This window comes from Mesoplodon densirostris, chromosome 2 (genome assembly GCF_025265405.1).
Source record: "Mesoplodon densirostris isolate mMesDen1 chromosome 2, mMesDen1 primary haplotype, whole genome shotgun sequence".
NCBI lineage: Eukaryota > Metazoa > Chordata > Mammalia > Artiodactyla > Ziphiidae > Mesoplodon > Mesoplodon densirostris.
Window position 1 is genome coordinate 97658161 of NC_082662.1, and position 20651 is coordinate 97678811.

Sequence of the window (20651 nt, forward strand, 5' to 3'; positions counted from 1 at the left end):
AGGTGTTAACATTCCATATTTGCATAAGAGTCCTAGTTACTACTGATGTTTATGACACTATTCTTCTGGATTAAAATATTTAGAGCTCTATTTTTTTTTTTTTTTTTTGCAGTACGCAGCCCTCTCACTGTTGTGGCCTCTCCCGTTGCGGAGCACAGGCTCTGGACGCGCAGGCTCAGCGGCCATGGCTCACGGGCCCAGCCGCGGTGGGATCTTCCCGGACCAGGGCACAAACCCATGTCCCCTGCATCGGCAGGCAGACTCTCAACCACTGCGCCACCAGGGAAGCCCTATAGCTCTATTTTTTAATCACTATTTTCTATTTTAATGCAATTGTTTATTGTCTGACCCTACCCCTCAACCCCCCCCCACACGCATGCAAGCATCCTCCACAAGGCAAGGATTTTTTATTTTATTCACTGATAAGACCAAAGTGTCTAGAACAGTGCCTGGCACAGAGCAAATATTTGTTGAATGAATAAATGAATTACAAACTCGGCAGCTTAAAGCCACAGAACACTTAGTGCTGACAAACTTCTTAAATAAGATAGTCTCACTGTGGGTTTAAATTGCGTTTCTCTTCAACTTACTAACGAAGTTGAGCATCTCATCATATTCATCTGCTATTCATGTTTTTTCCCTTGTGAAATGCTTGTTCATATATTTTGCCCATTTTTCTAATGGGTTGTGTCTTTTTCTTAAATATGTATAGTTCTTTATATAGTTGATTTAATCCTTCAAGTTATAAATTAGCAAGTACCTTCTCTTTGTCTTTTCATTTTATTTATAGGGTCCATGAATAGATGCTCTTAATTATAATACAGCTGAATTTATCAATCTTTTCATATATGGTTACTGACTTCTGTATTTTTTTTAAATAAATTCTTCCCTATACTGAGATATAGACATTTGCTTCTTTTCCCTCTAAAGGTACTGCAGTGTAACTTTCACATTTAGTTTGATTTTTTAAAATTGAAGTAATGTTGACTTACAATATTATGTTAGTTTCAGATGTACAGCAAAGTGACTCAGTTATATGTATAATTTTTTCAGATTATTTTCCATTATAGGTTATTACAAGATATTGAATATACTTCCCTGTGCTATACAGTAAATCCTTGTTGCTTATCTATTTTATGTATAGTAGTTTGTATCTGTTAATCCCATACTCCTAATTTATCCTTCCTACCCTCCCTTTCCCTTTTGGTAACCATAAGTTTGTTTTCTATGTCTGTGATTTCTGTGCATGGCGTGAGGCAGGTACCCAACTGTATTTCTGTCTGCATGGATAACCAGGTGCACCAGAACCATTTATTGCATAGTCTCTCCTTTTCCCAGGGATTTGCAAAGCTACTTCTCTCATGTGACAAATCCCAAATATGGATGGGTCTGTTTCTGGGATGGTATGTTCCACTTGTCAACTTGTCTATCTGTGTGGCAATACCACTAAGTCTTAATTATAGCTTATAACAACTCTTTGATATCTGATAGGGCAGGCCCCCAGCTCCTTAGGGTCCTCCGAGAATGTCTTGGTTATTCTTGGGCCTGTATGGTTTCATTTTTCTCTAGAAATGTTTCATAGCCCAAATGCTGGGGCAAAGAGAACAACTGAGAGGGTGGTTCAGGATTGGGGGAAAGTAAGTAGGAGTGGTGGAAGGAATCGATCAAGAGGAGATTGACGGACTGGTGGAAATGAAGGGGCCAGAGATCTGTAAGTCAAAATGCAAGTACCATAGGAGCAAGACAGTGTAGAATCTGGAGGAAGAAGGGTCAAAAGGTAGGATACAGGTTTTTAAGACTTCAGATGAGGAGTGGCTTCAAGTTATGATACAATCCTGAGAGGGAGTGGGCTGCTGAAGCAAAATGGAATAAAAGTCTCAGGTGTGTTGAGGAAGGCAGGAAACACTGACGCTATAAAGAGGAGTCACCAGCACGAATACTGAAGTTTCCTAGGACTTAAAGAGAAAATGACTATTTGACAAGTGCCAAAGTCCTCAATAAATGTGGAGAGGGAACTAGAGATAAGAAAATTAGAGGAAAGAGGGATGGAGATGAAAGCCTAAATGGAAAATGGATTTTACTTGAGAGCGGAAGATAAAGATACATGAAACACACATGTTTGGGAGCGACTGCCTACCTATTTCAGCTACTCCCCACCCATATCTTCTACTGAAAAAGTAGAACTAGGAGGCTTTATTTCAACCAACTGATTCCTATTCTCATAGGAATGAGAACTCAGCCTCAGCTGTTTCAATCAGCACCTTTCAGACTTCGCTCCCATGAATTCAGTTTTGAGTATACTAAGAGACAGTGAAATGGCAGAAATGAAGCTGACATTTGGAGATATTATGAGTCACACTGATGGCCGAGTACTCAAGGGAAGGTCTGTGATTTCCACTACTGAAAACACAATCAGATTCTGCCTTTTAAAACACTGTGAGATAATAGAAAATATATAATTTGGTCTCTGTTCCCTATTCCTGGCAAGAGCCCCTAAAGCCCTTGTAATTTCCTAAGTGATAAGAGCACTAGGGCATCTTTTGTTCTAATGAGGCAACTCTGGGTGGGCTCCTGGATGGCTCCTGGATGAGGGCTGGTCACCAGAAAAACCAAGCCATGATTAGAAGCTTGGAATTTTCAGCCCCCTTCCCACCCCCATCCCACCCCAATTCTCCAGAGGGGGAGAGGGACTGAAAATGGAGTTAATAATTGAGCATGCCTACATGAAGAAGCCTCCATAAAAATCTCAATAGCACGGGATTTAGGGAGCTTCTGGTTAGCAAACACATCCATACACTGGCAGAGTGAAACACCTAACTCCACAAAGACACCTGTGCTCAGGACCCTCCCAGGCCTCTCCTTACGTATCTTTTTGTCTGCCTGTTCATCTGTATCCTTTATAATATCCTGTAATAAACTGGTAAGCATAAGTAAATGTTTCCCTGAGTTCTGTGAGCTCCTCTAGCAAGTAACTGAACCCAAGGGGGAGAACGTCACGGGAACCTCTGATGTATAGTCAAGTCAGGCAGATGTGGGTAATCTGGGTACCTACTACTTGAGATTGGCATCTGAAGTGGAGAGCAGTCTTGTGAAACTGAGTCCTTAATCTTTGGGATCTGACACTACCTCCAGGTAGACAATGTTAGAACTGAGTTACATTGTAGGACACCCAGCTAGTGTCAGCTAGAATTGCTTGTTGTGGGGAAAAAGCCCCACATATTCAGTGACCAGAAGTTTCAGAAGTGAAGTGTTTTGTGTGAGTGGTAAAGGAGTCATGTAAAAGGGAAAACAGAGCTTCTTCTACTGCACCAGCCCTGGAGGCCTTGAAAGAGTTTTCCCGTTCCTACACTTTAGGTATACGTGTACACACAAAATGAAAAGCGAGAAAAAGGGGAGAAAGATATTGAAAGCACATAGTGAGGAATGGTAAGGTACAAGGATTTGTTTTAAGCCACACTTACAAAGGCAGATCTCTAATACAGGATACTAAAAGTAAAAAAAAAAAAACAAAAAAAACTGTCAATAGAGGAAGAGCTTACCTTTGAAGAATCAACTCTGCTTGTTGTTTAGAAATAGTTAGACCTAGTATCTGGAGAGACTGGACAATTTCAGAAGCCTCAATTTTTCCTTTAAAAAATAAAAATTAAAATAAATTAAAATAAAAATAATTAAAATAAAAATTATAAACTCAGAACTGATAAGGACCTTAGAAATCATGAATTTCAAATCCCTCACTTTATAAGGGAGAGCCTTGAACTGATTAAGGTAAAATTGTGAATTTAATCTTTAATCATTAGAGAAATGCAAATCAAAACTACAATGAGATATCATCTCACACCAGTCAGAATGGCCATCATCAAAAAATCTAGAAACAATAAATGCTGGAGAGGGTATGGAAAAAAGGGAACACTCTTACACTGCTGGTGGGAATGTGAATTGGTACAGCCACTATGGAGAACAGTATGGAGGTTCCTTAAAAAACTAAAAATAGAACTACCATATGACCCAGCAATCCCACTACTGGGCATATACCCTGACAAAACCATAATTCAAAAAGAGTCATGTACCAAAATGTTCATAGCAGCCCTATTTACAATAGTCCGGAGATGGAAACAACCTAAGTGTCCATCATCAGATGAATAGATAAAGAAGATGTGGCACATATATACAATGGAATATTACTCAGCCATAAAAAGAAACGAAACTGAGCTATTTGTAATGAGGTGGATAGACCTAGAGTCTGTCATACAGAGTGAAGTAAGTCAGAAAGAGACAGACAAATACCGTATGCTAACACATATATATGGAACTTAAGAAGAAAAAAAAATGTCATGAAGAACCTAGGGGTAAGACAGGAATAAAGACACAGACCTACTAGAGAATGGACTTGAGGATATGGGGAGGGGGAAGGGTAAGCTGTGACAAAGCGAAAGAGAGGCATGGACATATATACACTACCAAACGTAAGGTAGATAGCTAGTGGCAAGCAGCCGCATAGCACAGGGAGATCAGCTCCGTGCTTTGTGACCGCCTGGAGGGGTGGGATAGGGAGGGTGGGAGGGAGACGCAAGAGGGAGGGGCTATGGGAACATATGTATAACTGATTCATTTTGTTATAAAGCAGAAACTAACACACCATTGTTAAGCAATTATACTCTAATAAAGATGTAAAAAAATAAATAAAAACTAAAAAAAATTGTGAATTTAGATGAGCTATAGATTTGCTTAAGTACATATTGCAACACCAACTCAAATTTCAACAAATACATTAAACAAATATACACACATTACTTCATTCAAAAATCATAACAGCCTTGTAGGTAAATAATGACATTCCATCTAAAGAAAAGACTGAGAGCTTACATGGCCTTACCAAGAAATGACATTAAGAAGCAGCAGAACTGAGATTCAAATCAAGATACTCTGACTTTGAGGTAAATTCAATTAAGCTAGGATCTATTAATTTTAAAGCATGCATTCCTACATTTTAATAAATGATTAAGCATCTATTATACATAAAGATGTAAGGCACTGAGTTAAAAGAAAGTAGAAAATGACTAAATGAACCCAAAGAGTCTGGAATATTCTTTTGAGAAATCTGGCAATAAAAATAAAGCGGGATAGTAGGATGATGGAAGTAGGAAAATTATTATTATAAGAGCAATTAGAGCATGTTGTAGAAAGGAGAAGAATCAGAAGAGAAGAAGAAAGAGCAAACATAAGCAATAAATGTAAGATTGCATTTCCCTCAAGCATCCCACAGACCCATGAGGATTCTAAGACTAAGATGCATGGAACAGGTAAACAAACCAAAGGGTCTGATGCCAAACCAGGATTAACAGCAAAGTTCTCCAGGAAAAGGGGAAGACAAAAATTACTGTTAGTGGTGAAAGGAAAGACTCCCTTTAAGGGAAGGACTTTGAAGGAATGACAGGATTTGGAGAGACTTCTCCCAGGGAGAAGAAAGGAGCAGCATGAGAATCTGGACAATGTAAGAGCAGTTAGAGGTGTCACCCTGTTAACGATGAAATTTTTCAAATATCGCTCTGAATAATCTCCTTTATGATTGCACTCTCAAAGAAGTACAGTTGATTCTCATTATTCACTGTAGTTACTTTCTATAAGGTCACCATGAACACAGAACTAAAGAACCGAACCACTGTTCCTAAGGGAAATACAGGGTTAGGCTCCTGTGCCTCTGGTCACAATATTCTCATCAACCAATCAATACAAAACCTTGTTTTCTGTGTGTTTCTGTTTAAAGACACCTTGCTTAATATATATTATTGACTCATAAACATTGAACTCATGGTCAACAGCACTATAACTCATGCCTGAGTGAAGCTTTTCTGACACACGTATTTTCTTCCAAAGGCACATCACAGCCTTCCCACATTTAAGAACACTCGACAGCATTTCAGCACTGTTCTTGGGAGCCATTGCAAATAGTGAAATCACCAATAAAACACAAAAATGCAAAAAACATAGCACCAAGTAGACTGCAGAAGGACTTGTTTACAATAAAAAAGCTAAAACAAGAATGCAGCGCATCGCCTCTTTCTATGTCAGCTTTAGAAATGTGCTCACCAAGAAAATGAAATTTGTGGCTGCTCAGTGCAAATCCATGAATGACTGCAAAAGCACTGTGAGTATTGATCTGGGGGTTATTTATGGAGTTAAATTTTAGCAAGTAGAAAAATTCTCAAATACAGAATTCATGAATAATGAGGATAGACTGTATATGCTTTGCTTTAAGAAAGTCTAATAAACAAAAGTATGAACCTATAATGAAAAAGTGTTTTTAAATACAAAAACAAGATAAACTGAGGGGAAACTGTTTGTATTTACTACAAATTTCATCTTTAACACATTATAAATCAATTATACCTCAATAAAAAATAAAAATATTTCACCTTTAATTATTTCTTCTGGTTCATTTAGAATTTTCTGAAATGGACCATTGATACGTGCATACTGGACGTACTGAACGATCAGCCTCTACTTATCTACTTAGCCTCTACTTATGGTACTGAGGTAGCTTCATCTCCCGCTACTGCCTGCCCTAACACTATATAGACAGTCCCTTCTCTGCAGCTGAACTTTAGAGGGTTCAGGTGGGATGAAAGTTTGTGGGAAGAAATAAATTTGATTGTAAGAATTGAATTTTGCTACATGGTTGGACTAAGGTAGACTTGAAACATACAATGTAAGGTTTATGGGTGGTAACAAATATTCTAACAGTACTACTTTCCACCACAAACTCAGCTCTTCCTAGCCAAGTCTCAGATTTGAACGATCATCAAAACCTTTCAAAGGGTTTAGTTGTTTCTTGAACTTGCCTTGAGTCTAACTGAAGTTAATGTTCAGTAAAAATCAGGGATCAGCAAACTATAACCCTCTGGCCGAATAAGGCCAGTTGCCTGCTTTTGTAAATAAAGTTTTATTGGAACACAGCCATGCCTACTCATTTACATATTATCTATGACTGTTTCTGCACTGTGACAGCAGAAATGAGTACCTGCAACTGAGATCACACGGCCCACTAAGCTAAAATACTATCTGGACTTTTACCAAAAAAAAAAGTTTGCCTATCCTTGGTATGAACCATATTTTCTCTCAATTTATTTGTTTAACTTGTTTCTTGAATAACAAATCTTGAATGAAATGGCCTTGACCACTCATGTGTGGGGAGGGGTCTGAGGCTGCATTATACATTTTTTAAATAAATGCCCTCTTCCTATCAAAGGTTGCCTCTGGTGATAAGGGTTTGATAGCTCTTCCCTTTCTCTTATGGTGGCCCTTACTTCTTGCTCCACATGACTGGGACTCTAACTCCAAGCTATTAATCTAAATAGAAAAACTATAATCCCAATCAGAAGGTATATATTTAAACGTCTATCTGCTATTTTCTTTTCTAACTTTCAGAATCAGAGCATCTTCTTTGATCACATGTAATTCTTTCAAAAAAACTATCAAATATAAGATAATCTGAAAGTTGTTTAAATTTTAGAATATATAATACTCATGCTTAGTATGAATAAAAATAACTCTCTTGCCCAGAGAGCAAAAAAACATAATTATTATTTTTAACCCATAGCTTTAAGTCAAATCAGTATAAGGTTCCATAATTAATATTTTACAAAGGCCCTACTCACAATTTATGATTCATTGGGCAAAGCTACATATAACTTTTCTTCACTAAAAACATTCTATATAAAAATCACATTACTGAGAAAAACAAGTATTAACACAAGTAATAATTATCATCTAAAAATAGACTGACTAAATATACATTGTTTTAGACTTTTGGAAGCATGAAATGTGCTTCTTCATAGCTGGTGATAAATAGAAAAGAAAGACACACCATCATTATTTTTGTCCAAACTCTTAAATGCCAATTTCATTTGTTTCTCATGGTCTTTAAGGTACTTCATAAATTCTTCAAAATCCAGCTTTCCATCTCTGTTGACATCACCAGTAGTAAAAATTTTCTACAAAAAAGAAAAAAATTAGAGATTTTTTATATGGGTTAAAAATACTAGATTTTTTTGTACAAACACGTCAAGCAGATTGGCTGTTTTCCTATTAAGACTTGTATTTTATAAATCCCAAGGTATAAGACAAAATCTTGACCTAAATTTAAATGTTTAAAAGAGTATTTTTCCCTTTAATTTCCAAAATTAAATAATCTTTTCCTAAAGATGATTCTTATAAAAAGCTGTCATATCAAACTATCTCTATTAAGAAAAATCATTCCTTTTGAGAAAGAAATAATATTATTTCACACAAATATATGTATTAATATATACACACACATAATATATATATACATAATATATATGGATACAATATATAAAATTGATAATACTATATATATAATTATATGAATACAACAATATATAAACGGATACTATATATATATATATACACATATAATACTATATGTATTATACATACACATATGTACATGTATAATACTATATATTATATATACATATGTACATAATACGTATATACATAACACTATATATGGACACACATACATACACAAGATAAATGTATTACAGTAATCCCAGGTTAGGTTAACATATTTTTTTTAATCTTGTAATTTACCACAGTAACAGAATAAAAAAGAAAAGTCATGCGGTTACCTTAATAATTGCGGAAAAACATTTGATGGATTAAATATCATTTGTGACTAAAAACTCTGAGCAAACTAGGAATGGTGCTTCCTCAAACTAATAAAGGGTATCTACAAAGAATTCTAGCCTTTTTTGTTTAAACTAGTATGACTAGGATTCTCTTATCTGCAACCTAAATGCCATCAATTATTACTTACAGTTTTAAAAGCAAATACATTTGTAGTGTCACTGAAAAATAATTATTGCTATTTAATTACTTTTACAAATTAGATTGAGGATGATTTTCATCTGGAAATTATTTTCTGATTACTCAACACATACACTGAGATTTGTATAATCCAAGAGAAAATGTCACAGCGTTCTGGGGCCCCATTTACGTACTGAAGTTTCATTTAAGAAGTTTATATTTTGGTCAATGAAAGTAACAATGAACAACTATCCTTTTAGAAATTACAAGTTAAAGGACATCTCTAACGCTATCTTTGAACAGCCTGATTTTTTTACCCATATTTCATTAGCCTTTGTTACAGTAAATAAAGATTCCCAGAGTTACAACTGTCTAATGACTCTGACTTTTTTTTTTTTTTTTTGCGGTACGCGGGCCTCTCACTGTTGTGGCCTCTCCCGTTGTGGAGCACAGGCTCCAGACGTGCAGGCCCAGCAGCCATGGCTCACAGGCCCAGCCACTCCGCGGCATGTGGGATTTTCCCGGACCGGGGCACGAACCCGTGTCCCCTGCATCGGCAGGCAGACTCTCAACCACTGCGCCACCAGGGAAGCCCTAACGACTCTGACTTTTGAGTTTTCTTGACTATTCCTCTGTGGAAATAAAGACCAGTCAAAGGAGAAAAGGAAAGGCTGTTTATTCTGAGATTACTATAGCAAGGAAGTCAACCACTGTCACTTGTATTTTGGCTCAAAGGCAGGAAGAAGAGTGGGAAAGCTTTATAGTAGGAAAAAAAGGAGTTTTGGGGTGCGCCCTGATTGGAGACTGTTGGCCTGGGAAAACTGTAGGCGGGCTAAAGCAAAAGTGGGGCATCCTGTGTGATTGGTTAGGGGGGCATATTTGGCTCTTTCTGGTTGGTCCTAAGTTGGAAGCAGGGACAAAAATTGGGGAAAATGTCAGTTATCAATTAATTTCTGGCCATTTGGGGCTGATGGTTACACAAGTTATTGTTTAGCTTCCTGGACTGTCACTAGAGATAGCATTCTGGCTTCCAGTAAGTCTGACTTACAGCGGGTTGGCTTCCTGGATTGTTTATTATAGACAAGGGGTAGTTTTCTGGGTAGGTCTTAGGTCAAAGTTCAATTTTTTTTTAATTGAAATATAGTTGACATACAGTATTAAGTTAGTTTCAGGTGTACTACATAGTGATTTGACATTTGCACACATTATGAAATTCAAAGTTCAATTTTAAATATGGTCTAACCACTGTCTATTTGCATATTCAGTCTCTCACCTTTCACAGCAAAAAACCAAACCAAATCAAACATCATTCAAAAAATCTGTTATCAGAATAAAAAGTTGTATCTTTTCTTTCTTAGCAGTATGTAAGTACCATTTCTATATTTTAAAAATCAATTGAATTCTCAATCTATATAAATAAACTTCTACTACAGAAGCTGGAGACATGGGGAAGAAAACTCACATCAAAACTTTCTAGAGGGCTTCCCTGGTGGCTCAGTGGTTGAGAGTCCGCCTGCCGATGCAAGGGACACGGGTTCGTGCCCCGGTCTGGGAAGATCCCACATGCCGCAGAGCGGCTAGGCCCGTGAGCCATGGCCGCTGAGCCTGTACGTCTAGAGCCTGTGCTCCACAACGGGAGAGGCCACAACAGTGAGAGGCCCGCGTACCACAAAAAAAAAAAAAAAAAAAAAACTTCCTAGAAATGTCACCATCACCTGAGGAAAAGCCACATCAGTTTCCCTGAAATATAAGGTTTTATGTGGCTGGTGCAGAGACTCCCAGAGTTTTGATATGTGAGACATCATCAGTCATAAAAAGCCTTTATATGGCTCACACCACCTCTTACCAAAAACAAAAGACAAATATGCAAAAAAATTTGTTTTGATAAAGAAGAAATATGTTTTAAAGGGTTAAACTTGTTTATGGCATAATCCTGAATTTCTTATGAAAGGTTAGTTTGTATCAAATAAACAAATATCAATACAAGTCACATGTGAAAATCTAAGTACAAGAGTAGGTTTAAAAAAGCATGAAGGACATTTAGGTTTAAAAGGAAAAACACAATTTAAAAATCCAAGTAAACTTTACAGAGATAATATTTTGGACTGGTCTGGTCCATGGACAACATCCAGTCCAGGCCTCTGGTGTTACAAATGAGGAAACCAGGATACAGTGCTTGGCATATAGAATGTGCTCAAAATACAACTGATCAATGACTAAGTGAATGATCAAAATAAAGACTCCCAAAGTTCACATGGCTAATAGGAAGAGTTTTACCAAATCTTAACATGACAGAACTCATTTGACAGTTTTCTGAGCATGAAGTGCCAATTATCTTAAATGAATTTGCCAGTCTTTAACTCTCATGGATCTCCATCTATTGGGTTAAACATCCAAAGAGCAAAGATCATTGGAAAGTAATAATTATACTCAATAATAACTTCTGAACAGAAGATAACTTGGAAATACACTGATAGAAATATGCATTAGGCACTGCATACTGAGAAGGATCCTCTCATCTAGGTTGCTGGGGAAAAGATTTGCAAAGGAAACAATGCCCAAGCTCATTCTTCAAAAGTCTGATGATAAAGGCACCTTATGAGGAAACATTAGCATGGGAGAAACCCCAAGAGTACAAGCCACTCAGACTGATTGCCCTCCTTCCAAGAACAGAAACCAAAATACACTATTAGAGAATTTCCAACTACCACACAACTCCCAAAACACACAGTGATTATGCCAGTTCCCCAAAGTGGGAAGAGAGCATCTTTGGCCTAAATGCACATCTAGGCTACTAATAACAGGTGAGTACACTGAACAAGGTGACTCCAAAAACAAGGTTTCAGCCAACATCTTGACAGCAATTTGAATTTAGAAGTGTTATTAAAGCCAGGGAGAAAATTGAGAAAAATGCTTGAGAGGAGAATTAGTAACGTTGTTATTCTTCATACAGTAACGTTGGTAACAGACCTGAAAACTATAGTGGGGCCCAGCATCAAGCTTGGGAATGTGTACATTTGGCTTTACCCTTCTCTGCCCAAGGCCCCTCCAGAATTCTCAGACCCAACATCTCTCCGACCACAGCCCCACTGAAGCCCACCTTCCCTTCATCCTGAATGACCCCTACGTCCTGCAGGCCTTCCTGAAGTTCAAGGATGTCCAGGGTCCCATCTTCATTATGGTCTAGGTACGAAAACTATGGTCTAGTTCTTCATAAAAGGCATCCATCTGGGATGTCTCTGGCAGCAGAAGTGCTTCGGGTGGTCCACGCTGTGACCCCCGTTAGTCTCCCCGAGGTGGAAGTGAGAGAGAGGATGGTGATCTCTGCCCACCACAGGCTGAGTTGGAAAAGACCTAAGGTAGCAGCCGCCTCTCTGCTACCAAAGCCAAAGCCCCTGGGCCAAGTACAGAACAGAAAGGGGACGGTTCATCGCCACGGCTCCAGAGCAGAAGCCCGAGATGCGCTGGGAGCCTCAGAGGGGTTGGTGCTGGAGGCCAGGCCTGGAGTGTGAGGCCATGGAGTTCCGGCCTCACTCCCAGATCAGCCAATCAGACTCCCTTTTTTCCCACCTCACTCCAGGAAGAGCCTTTTCTCCAGAAGCTTCCTGAGAAACCTCCACACAGGTCTGTCTCTAAAGGTAGAACTTCTTTTTAGAGAAAAGTGGGTAGAGGAGTTTTGAGACATGGACTGTGAGGCCATAATGACTGGTGGTGTTGGTCCAGCATTTTTTTTTTTTTAAGTTGTCTGGTCACACCTAACGCTTCTTCTTCTAAGGTTAAGGCACTTGGGAATTATTGTAATGAAGCTTGGGACCAGAATGAAAATCTGACTATGTGGGTCTTTCCTTCTGTGATCCTCTCCCCCAGTTCCTTATCTTCACTCAGTATCTGCAGTGGCTCCAGAGCAAGGCTGCTGAACGGGAGTCCCATCTCCATCTATACAGATTGTGGCAGCACACTTGGGAGGATAATCTCAAAATGGGCAGAAGTTAAGTCAGCTGGGGTCCAGGAGATACTCATAAACAACGTTTATGGTATCTTCTTAATCGCCACTTTCCGTAACCACTGAGAGCTCTGGCTTCCCTATAGACATACCTGTGGTCCCTCATCTGGCACCACTGGAAGTGTGGAAGTGTAGCTTCACAGTCAAAATTCCACTTTTTACATAAGTTACTTTTAAAAATATGGAGTACTCTTTAAAAACTTGAATGTTAAAATTCAGATGGAGTAACAAGAACTCTCATGCTGGTGGGAATGCAAAATGGTACACTTTAGAAGACAGCTTGGCAATTTCTTACAAAACTAAACACACTTTTACCATATAATCCAGCAATCATGCTCCTTGGTATCTACCCAAAGGAGCTGAAAATGTATGTCCACATGAAAATCTAAACACAAATGTTTGTAGCAGCTTTATTCATAATTGCCAAAATTGGAAGCAACCAAGATGTAGGTGAATGGGTAAGTAAACTGTGGTACATCCAGACAATGGACCATTATTCGGTGCTAGAAAGAAAAAAGCTATCAAGCCATGAAAAGACATGGAGAAATCTTAAGTGCATATTACTAGGTGAAAGAAGCCAATCTGAAAAGGTTACATACTGTATAATTCTAGTAATATCATATTCTGGAAAAGGCAAAACTACAGAGACATTAAAAAGATCAGTGGCTGCCAGACGGTTGGAGAAATGGGTGGAAGGATGAATAGGCAGAGCAGAGAGGATTTTTAGTGCAGTGAAAAATACCCTGTATGATTCTGTAAAGATGGATACACATCATCATACATTTGTCCAAACCAACAGAATATACAACACCTAAGGTAAACTATGGACTTGGGGTGATATGTCAATGTAGGTTCATCAACTGTAACAAATGTTACCACTCGGTATCAGATGTTGATCATGGGGGAGGCTATGCATGCGTGGGGGCAGGTGAGATATGGGAAATCTCTAGACCTTCCTCTTAATTTTGCTGTGAACATAAAACTGCTCCCCCAAAATAATTTTTTTTTAATTCATAAAGATAATCTAATCAAGCCATTATCTGTCAGTTTTTGCTCTATTTACTCATCATGTCAAGTACCAAAAACACAAAGAGGACCATCCCATGTCCTTGAACTACCCACGGGTTTGCTAGGAAGAGATTATGCCATGGTTAGTCATAAGTACTACTGCAAGCTTCGCAATAAACGTTTCTCCCCAGAGCTGTTGAACAGTGACAAACATCTAATGTTGTTTCACAAGATGTGCTGTGGCCCAATCATCAAGGAATTCTCCAACAAAAGAGAATTGTACAGTCCACAGGGAATGATCCTTCCCTGGGCATTGCAGAGAATGCAAGTAGTCACAAAGAGTCATAGAAGACAGACATCCAGGCAGGCGCAAGAGTCTAAAGACCAAGTAGAAAAGACAGAAGTCACAGCCAGACTTCTGAATAAAGAAAACAGACTAACAGCATTTTATATAACTGATAGAAGAGAGCAAAACATAGACTTGATCATCTCATCATTTTATTGCCTTAATTCTAAATCCAGATTTGCGGGGGGGGGGGGGGGGTGGTTCTACACTATTCTGAAGTCTTCCAAGCCTAAACTGAACCAAAACAAGCATACTTCCAGCTAAAACTGCTGACTCTTCATCATCAGTTTATTTTTCTGATTTCCATTTCAGTAAATTAAAATTCAGATTATTTCTTCTGCTCTTTTGATGTTCTGAAATTTTCTTCCTCAGAGTACCTCAAATGACATCCAAACATTGGGATTGCCTTTTAAAATGTTCTAATGTGGCCTTTGATGAAAAACAATGAGGAGGAGGAGGGGGAGGCAAAGAGGGAGGAGGGAGGAAACGATGGAAAATACTCCAAAAAGCAGACAGGATTACTAGATTCTTATGGGAAAATTAGTAATAACTACTGTATCTCCTTTTTCCTCATACTACCTTCTACTCTCAATTCCTGAGTCATAGGAGAACTTAATGTGAATTTTATCTCTCCTAAAACACTAATTTCATAATGAGGAGATTTGGAAACACATGGAAAAGCAGGGTCACTCATATCAGAAGAAACCAGAGTGAGTTTGCCTCTAGCTAGTTCTTAATTTTGTCTCAGGACTTGCCTTGATGTCTTTTCCCTTCCCTGTATACTTTTGGAACACTTAGTAACAATTAGTTATTGTATTCCTTATTATGTTCCACATTCTTTCCATTTAAGGCCTAAAGGAACTTAAACAGAAATCTGCTCTCTTCTACATGCCAAATTTGTTACAAAAGCTTGGCAACATGGAGATGAGATCAAGTCAGATGGAAATTTATAGCGATTTCACTTTAGGTTGAGTATTTGTTTTAGATGCAAATTATCTTGAAACCTTCCCTTGAAGAATCACCCCATAGTTCTCATTTCTAGATACTCAAGTGGGTAATCTCCCCAATCCTTGACATTATACAAACCCTTGACCTATGCCTCTGAAATTCTCCGCCATAAAGACTGACCATGTAACCCTAATTCCAAGTATGTGATTGGCTACTGTCGCCCAGGCTCCCCTCCACACCCTCTCTTCCTCCTGTTTTTGCACAACCACCAGAGTGATCTTCCTAAGTCATAAGTCTGTCTGTGTCCCCTCTTGCTTAAAATCTCCCAAGTGCTCCCATCACTCAAATGATAAAAGTCCAAACCACCTGGCAGGTCCTCAATGCCTTTCACGATCTGGCCCTTGCCTGGCCCTGACATGACACTATTCTTCAAGAAGGCCAACTGGTCACTCGGTGGAAAGTCAGTTATATTGGGTGCCTCCTGTGGTGTAAGGGGCACTGGGTCTTCCTCAAAGGAAGGTAGGGGTTTCCCTTTCCTGTCCACAAAGGTTCAGATAGTACCACTATCTGGGGGCTTGTGGAATGCCTGATCCACAGGCATGAAATCCCTACAGAACACAGCATCTGACCAGGGAATCCCTTCATAGTGTAAGAGGTGTGGACGTGGGACCGAGACCACTGGATCCACTGGCCATTTCACACCCCACACCATCGGGAAGCAGCCAACCTCGCAGAATGCTGGAATGTCCTACTGAAAGCACAGCCGAAGCACCACCTAGGAGACGGTATTTGGCAAAAATGGGTTGCCACCCTTCAGGATGACGTTATATACACTAAATCAGAGACCTACCATGTAGCTCTGTGCCCCCAAAAGGAAGAATACATGAGTCCAGGAACTAAGAGGTGGAAGCAGGAGCGGTACCACTTACTATCACTCCCAATGACCCAGTGGGGACTTTTTGCTTCCCGTCCCCACAACTCTGGGCTCTGCAGGGTTCGCTTCTGGTCCCCAAGCAGGATAGATTTACTTGTCAGGGAACACAATGAGGGTCCCATTGAATTACAAGCTATAGCTTCCACCTGGACATTTGTAACTCCTTGTGTCCAGGGACCAACAGGCAAGAAAAGAAGTCACCCTCTTAGTAGGTGTAAATTGGCCCTGATCAGCAGGAAGCAAGGCTGCTTCTACACCACCGAGACAGAGAGGAATACTTATGGAACTCAGATGATCCATGTGGACTCCAGGGATGCCCAGTTATAACTGTGAATGGGCACATGCAGCAACATTGGCCTGAGAAGCTCAGACACTGCAGAAAGGAAAGTTTGGGTCACACCACCAGGTAAGTCACAAAGACCTGCAGAGATTCTAGCTGAATGTGAGTGGAATTTAAAATAGACAGTCAAGAAGGGAAATCATGAGTACCAGTTGTGACCAAGTGAAGCAATGGGGACTGTAGTTTGTCCCACTGTCCTCCCTGAGGAAGAGAGGCTGAGAACAATAAGGGAGCACTTCCCAAACCTATGCTGAGAAGCACATCTGTGGGTGCCATGGAGTGGCCTGTGGAGGCCAGGTCAGATCGCTCTGCAGGCGAACATTCCTGTTTCCTCTCCCTTACCCTTCTTTTGCACACCCAATCCCATCTTGGTTTCTGCTCCTAGGAGAACCAGAAATGACGCAGTTAGCACCAGCAGTAGCCCAAGACAAGAGGTGAGAACGTGGGATTTGGAAACTGGCTCATTCACTGCCCAGCAGGCAAAGAGCCTTGAGTGGAACATGGGGCAAGGATGATGCCTTGTACAAGGAGGGAGCCCAAAGCTGAAGATTTCCCAGCGGTGACTTAAAAAAACAACCTGTTTGAGGGGAACACCCTGGCTAGTGCAATGACTCAGGCATTTGTAAAATATGGGGGGAACCATGTTATAAGGGTAGGCAAGAAAGCATAATGATGAAAGGAGCAATTCACCAGGAAGCTAAAACAATGCTAAATTTGAATACACCAGCAGTATAGTCCATTATATAGTCTGTTTTTAAAATAAAAGGGAAAATCAAGAGAATTATAAAGGAAAGTTAGCAAATGTACAATCATAGAGGAAATTTTGACACCCCTTTTTCAAAAGTGATGGTAGTAACAGTTTTAGATAATTTAAAGGCTAATTGATTGCTTATTAGGTACCATGAATTATTCTACATACTTTACATATTTACTTCATCTATTCTTCACAATAACCCTATGAGATAAGTACTCATGTTACCTCTGTCACAGATGAGGAAACTGAAGCTAAAAAGATATTTTTAATGGACCAAAGTTAACTAGTAAGTAGCAGAACCAAGATCTAAACCCAGGTGGTTTGACTAGATATTTCTTATTTTCTTACAAGCTCATCTATGTATGTAAAAAGATGTTTATCTGGAAAAACTATAGAATCAATAAAAAGATCAGTGGTCGGGGGTGTGGGAATGAATAGGCAGAGCACAGAGGACTTTTAGGGCAGTAATAATACTCTATATGATATTATAATAATGGATACATGTCATTATACATTTATCCAAACCCATAGAACATACAACACCAAGAGTTAACCCTAAGGTAAACTATGGACTTAAAGTGATAATGAGGTGTCAATGTAGGTTCACCTTTGGTAAAAAAAAATGTACCATTCTGATGAGTGATGTTGACAACGTGGGAGGCTATGTATGTGATGTTTAGAGGCAGAGGGTGTATGAGAAATCTCTGTACCTTCCCCTCAATTTTGTTGTAAACAAAAAACTGCTCTAAAAAATAGTCTTTTATATATTTATCTTATTTTATTCAACATTTCTAGGTATCTAGCAACAGGAGAATTTTTGGTTTTCTTGTCCTACATATGCTGGAAATAAAAGCACTAACAACTGCTTTACAGTTAATTTTTTTTTCTTTTAATTATTTCAAATGAGCCACTGTCTTGTTTAGGGTATTTAAAATCACAGCCTTAAATCTTTTTGTACCACTGTGCTTAGATCACTGAGACATGACCCTCATCTTCAAGATGTTTGTTCTTAGTGGAGGGCACAGTCAATAAATAAAAATAGTACCTTTTGAAAATTATAGCAGTAGTGATATAGGAGACAAAGATCTACAAATAATAGGGTGAGACCAACTCTTCTATAGAGGGTGGTCCAGAAAAGCTCATCACAGAGGAGGTGATATTTATTTTTTTAAAAAAACTCTATTTTTTCCTAATCATAAAAATAATAATGTATGATCATTTAAAAAATTGAAATAATACAAAAATTGTGAAGAAAAAAGTAACAAGGTAATTTAACTCCTACCATCCACAAGTAATCATTATTAACCTTTAACTGAAGAATATACCCATAAAAAAAGAGTGCTGGGAACAGTTAATAATATCTGGCATGAGCACAGAGTGATACTATGTATATGTATATGTATGTAGGTATAAAATATATTTTATGTATATGTATGAATACATATATTGTGTGTGTGACAAATATACGCCATCCTTTTCTATATGTTTGCATACACACAGTTTTATACAACTTATTTTATAATTTGTTCTTATATAAATTTTGGAAAATTAAAGACATTTTTTATTGCTGAGTTCCTCTCTCTTTTTATTAATCAGTCTTGCCAGAGATTTGTCTATTTTGTTCATATTTTCAAAGAACCAACCAAAAAAGCATATAGTTGTAAATTTAAAGCACACATTTAAATAATTCATGGGTCAAAGATGAAATCATATTGGAAATTAGAAAATACTTAGAACTAAGTTACAACAAAAGTACAAACTTACGGGATGCAACTAAAGAAGTGATTAAAGTGATACTGTAGCTCAAAATTAATAAATCAAGCAATTATTAATAACTCAAGAAATTAGAAAAGGGACAAATGAGTAAACCCAAAGGAAGTAGAAGGAAATAAACAAAAGTTAATGGAAGAAAATTTTAAAAACGGAGACAATCTTCAAAAAGTACCAAAAGTTGGTTCTTTCAGTGTATGAAGAAAAAAGACAAAGGTTGAAGGGGAAAAAAAAAGATTGGCAAGAAAAAAAGATTTGGCAAGATTGAAGAGGAAGCAGGGGTGGTGGGGAGATATCAGGAATAAAACAGAGAACATAACTACAGATACAGTCAGAACTTTTAAAAAATCACAGATGAATATAAATATTATGAGCCTTGGACAGAAAGGGCAGTTTCCTAAAAGTTGTAACTTACTAAATCTGACTCAAGAAGAAATAGTAACCTGAAGAGGCCTGTAACTACTAAAGACATTGAATGAGTAGCTTAAAATATAACTACTATAAAACAGTTTTTGGCTCTTATAGATTAATCACTTTCCCTCTTGTGATAGGGAATGCCAAAGTGTCCTCCTACGTTTCAGTAGGGTTGGAGAGGTTCCAAATATCTCTGCTGATAGGGGCTGAACTTCAGGGACACAATTAAAATGACTCAGAGAAGCTGAAATTGCTCATACGATGGGCCAACCCTTCAGGTCAACTTATGTACTTAGGGCATTAAGAATGCCTTAAACAATGGAATGTCGCCTCTCCTCCTCAACGGGAGGATGGGGGAAACATACCACTGGTTTTCAAACAGTTTTGAAACAGTAGACAAACTAGCTGGTGTAAGAAAGCAGCTTCGAAGAGATACAAAATGTGAGGCTTTTTACAGAACTTGGGGCCCACTGAAGTGTGAGAGCTAAAAAAAAAAAAAAAAACCCAAAAGTGGCTAAATTTTTGCATAGGCTTAAAAAGGCCTGGATGTATTCAGACCAAAAGTACTGGGGACAGGATTTTAAATTCTTAGAGTGAGTCAGAGGGTCCACTGCACTAATTTTTCTGAAAAAGTACCGGTAGCCTTTCAGATCCTGACGCGCATCCGTTCCGGGTTACCTGGCCCCATTTCCGAGCTTCTGAACCCACTCGCGGGCTGGAAGCCACAGTTCCAGCTACTTCCTGCAGAGCCGCGGGCAGCCGCCCTCCGTCCTGGCAGCGCCCAGAGTCCCCGCAGCCTTCCCGGCCCTCGGGCCCCTCAGCGACCCACCTCCTCGGCGTCCTGGCCCAGGGGGATGCCCAGGCTCTTGAGCCCCTCCTGCAGCTCGCAGATGTCCACCACGCCGTCCTCGTTGCGGTCCAGCTTGCGGAAGAGGGTCTCGTAGCGCGTCGGCGGCTCCGCGTCCTGGCAGGCCGCCGCGGGCAGCACGACGCCCCGCAGCCAGCGCAGCATGGTCCCGGAGGCGCGGGCCGGCCCAGCCGAGGGAGGTCACGGGGGCCGAGGGCTGCTCGGGCGCGAGGCCTGGCTGTAAGGGGACCGCGGCGCACAAGCTGAAAAGAGCCAAGTCTCCACCCGAGCTCGGCTCGGTGCACGGGGAGTGGCCGCTCCCGCTGCTGCCTGGGGAGGAGCTCGCCCGGCGCCGGCCTCCCCGAGAGGCGCGGGGGACGGGCCAGGCGCTGCCTGGAGCGGGCAGGAAGTGAAAGGGCTGCAGGGTGCGGCCCGGGAGGGGCTGTGGGACCTGGTGG

The 20651-nt window shown here is 39.6% G+C and overlaps 1 protein-coding gene across 1 annotated transcript in view; it reads right to left on the minus strand.

The window, feature by feature from the left end:
- The window catches only part of SLC25A24 (solute carrier family 25 member 24), a 46269-nt gene extending 25660 nt beyond the window's left edge, over positions 1 to 20609 (minus strand). Inside the window, exons 1-3 of the mRNA XM_060090202.1 lie at positions 20176 to 20609; positions 7865 to 7991; positions 3540 to 3627 (exon numbers count right to left, since the gene is read on the minus strand). Of these exons, the coding sequence (XP_059946185.1) occupies positions 3540 to 3627; positions 7865 to 7991; positions 20176 to 20358 (398 nt within the window). The 5' untranslated portion in view covers positions 20359 to 20609. The remainder of the gene's footprint in view (positions 1 to 3539; positions 3628 to 7864; positions 7992 to 20175) is intronic.
- Positions 20610 to 20651: the final 42 nt, after the last annotated feature.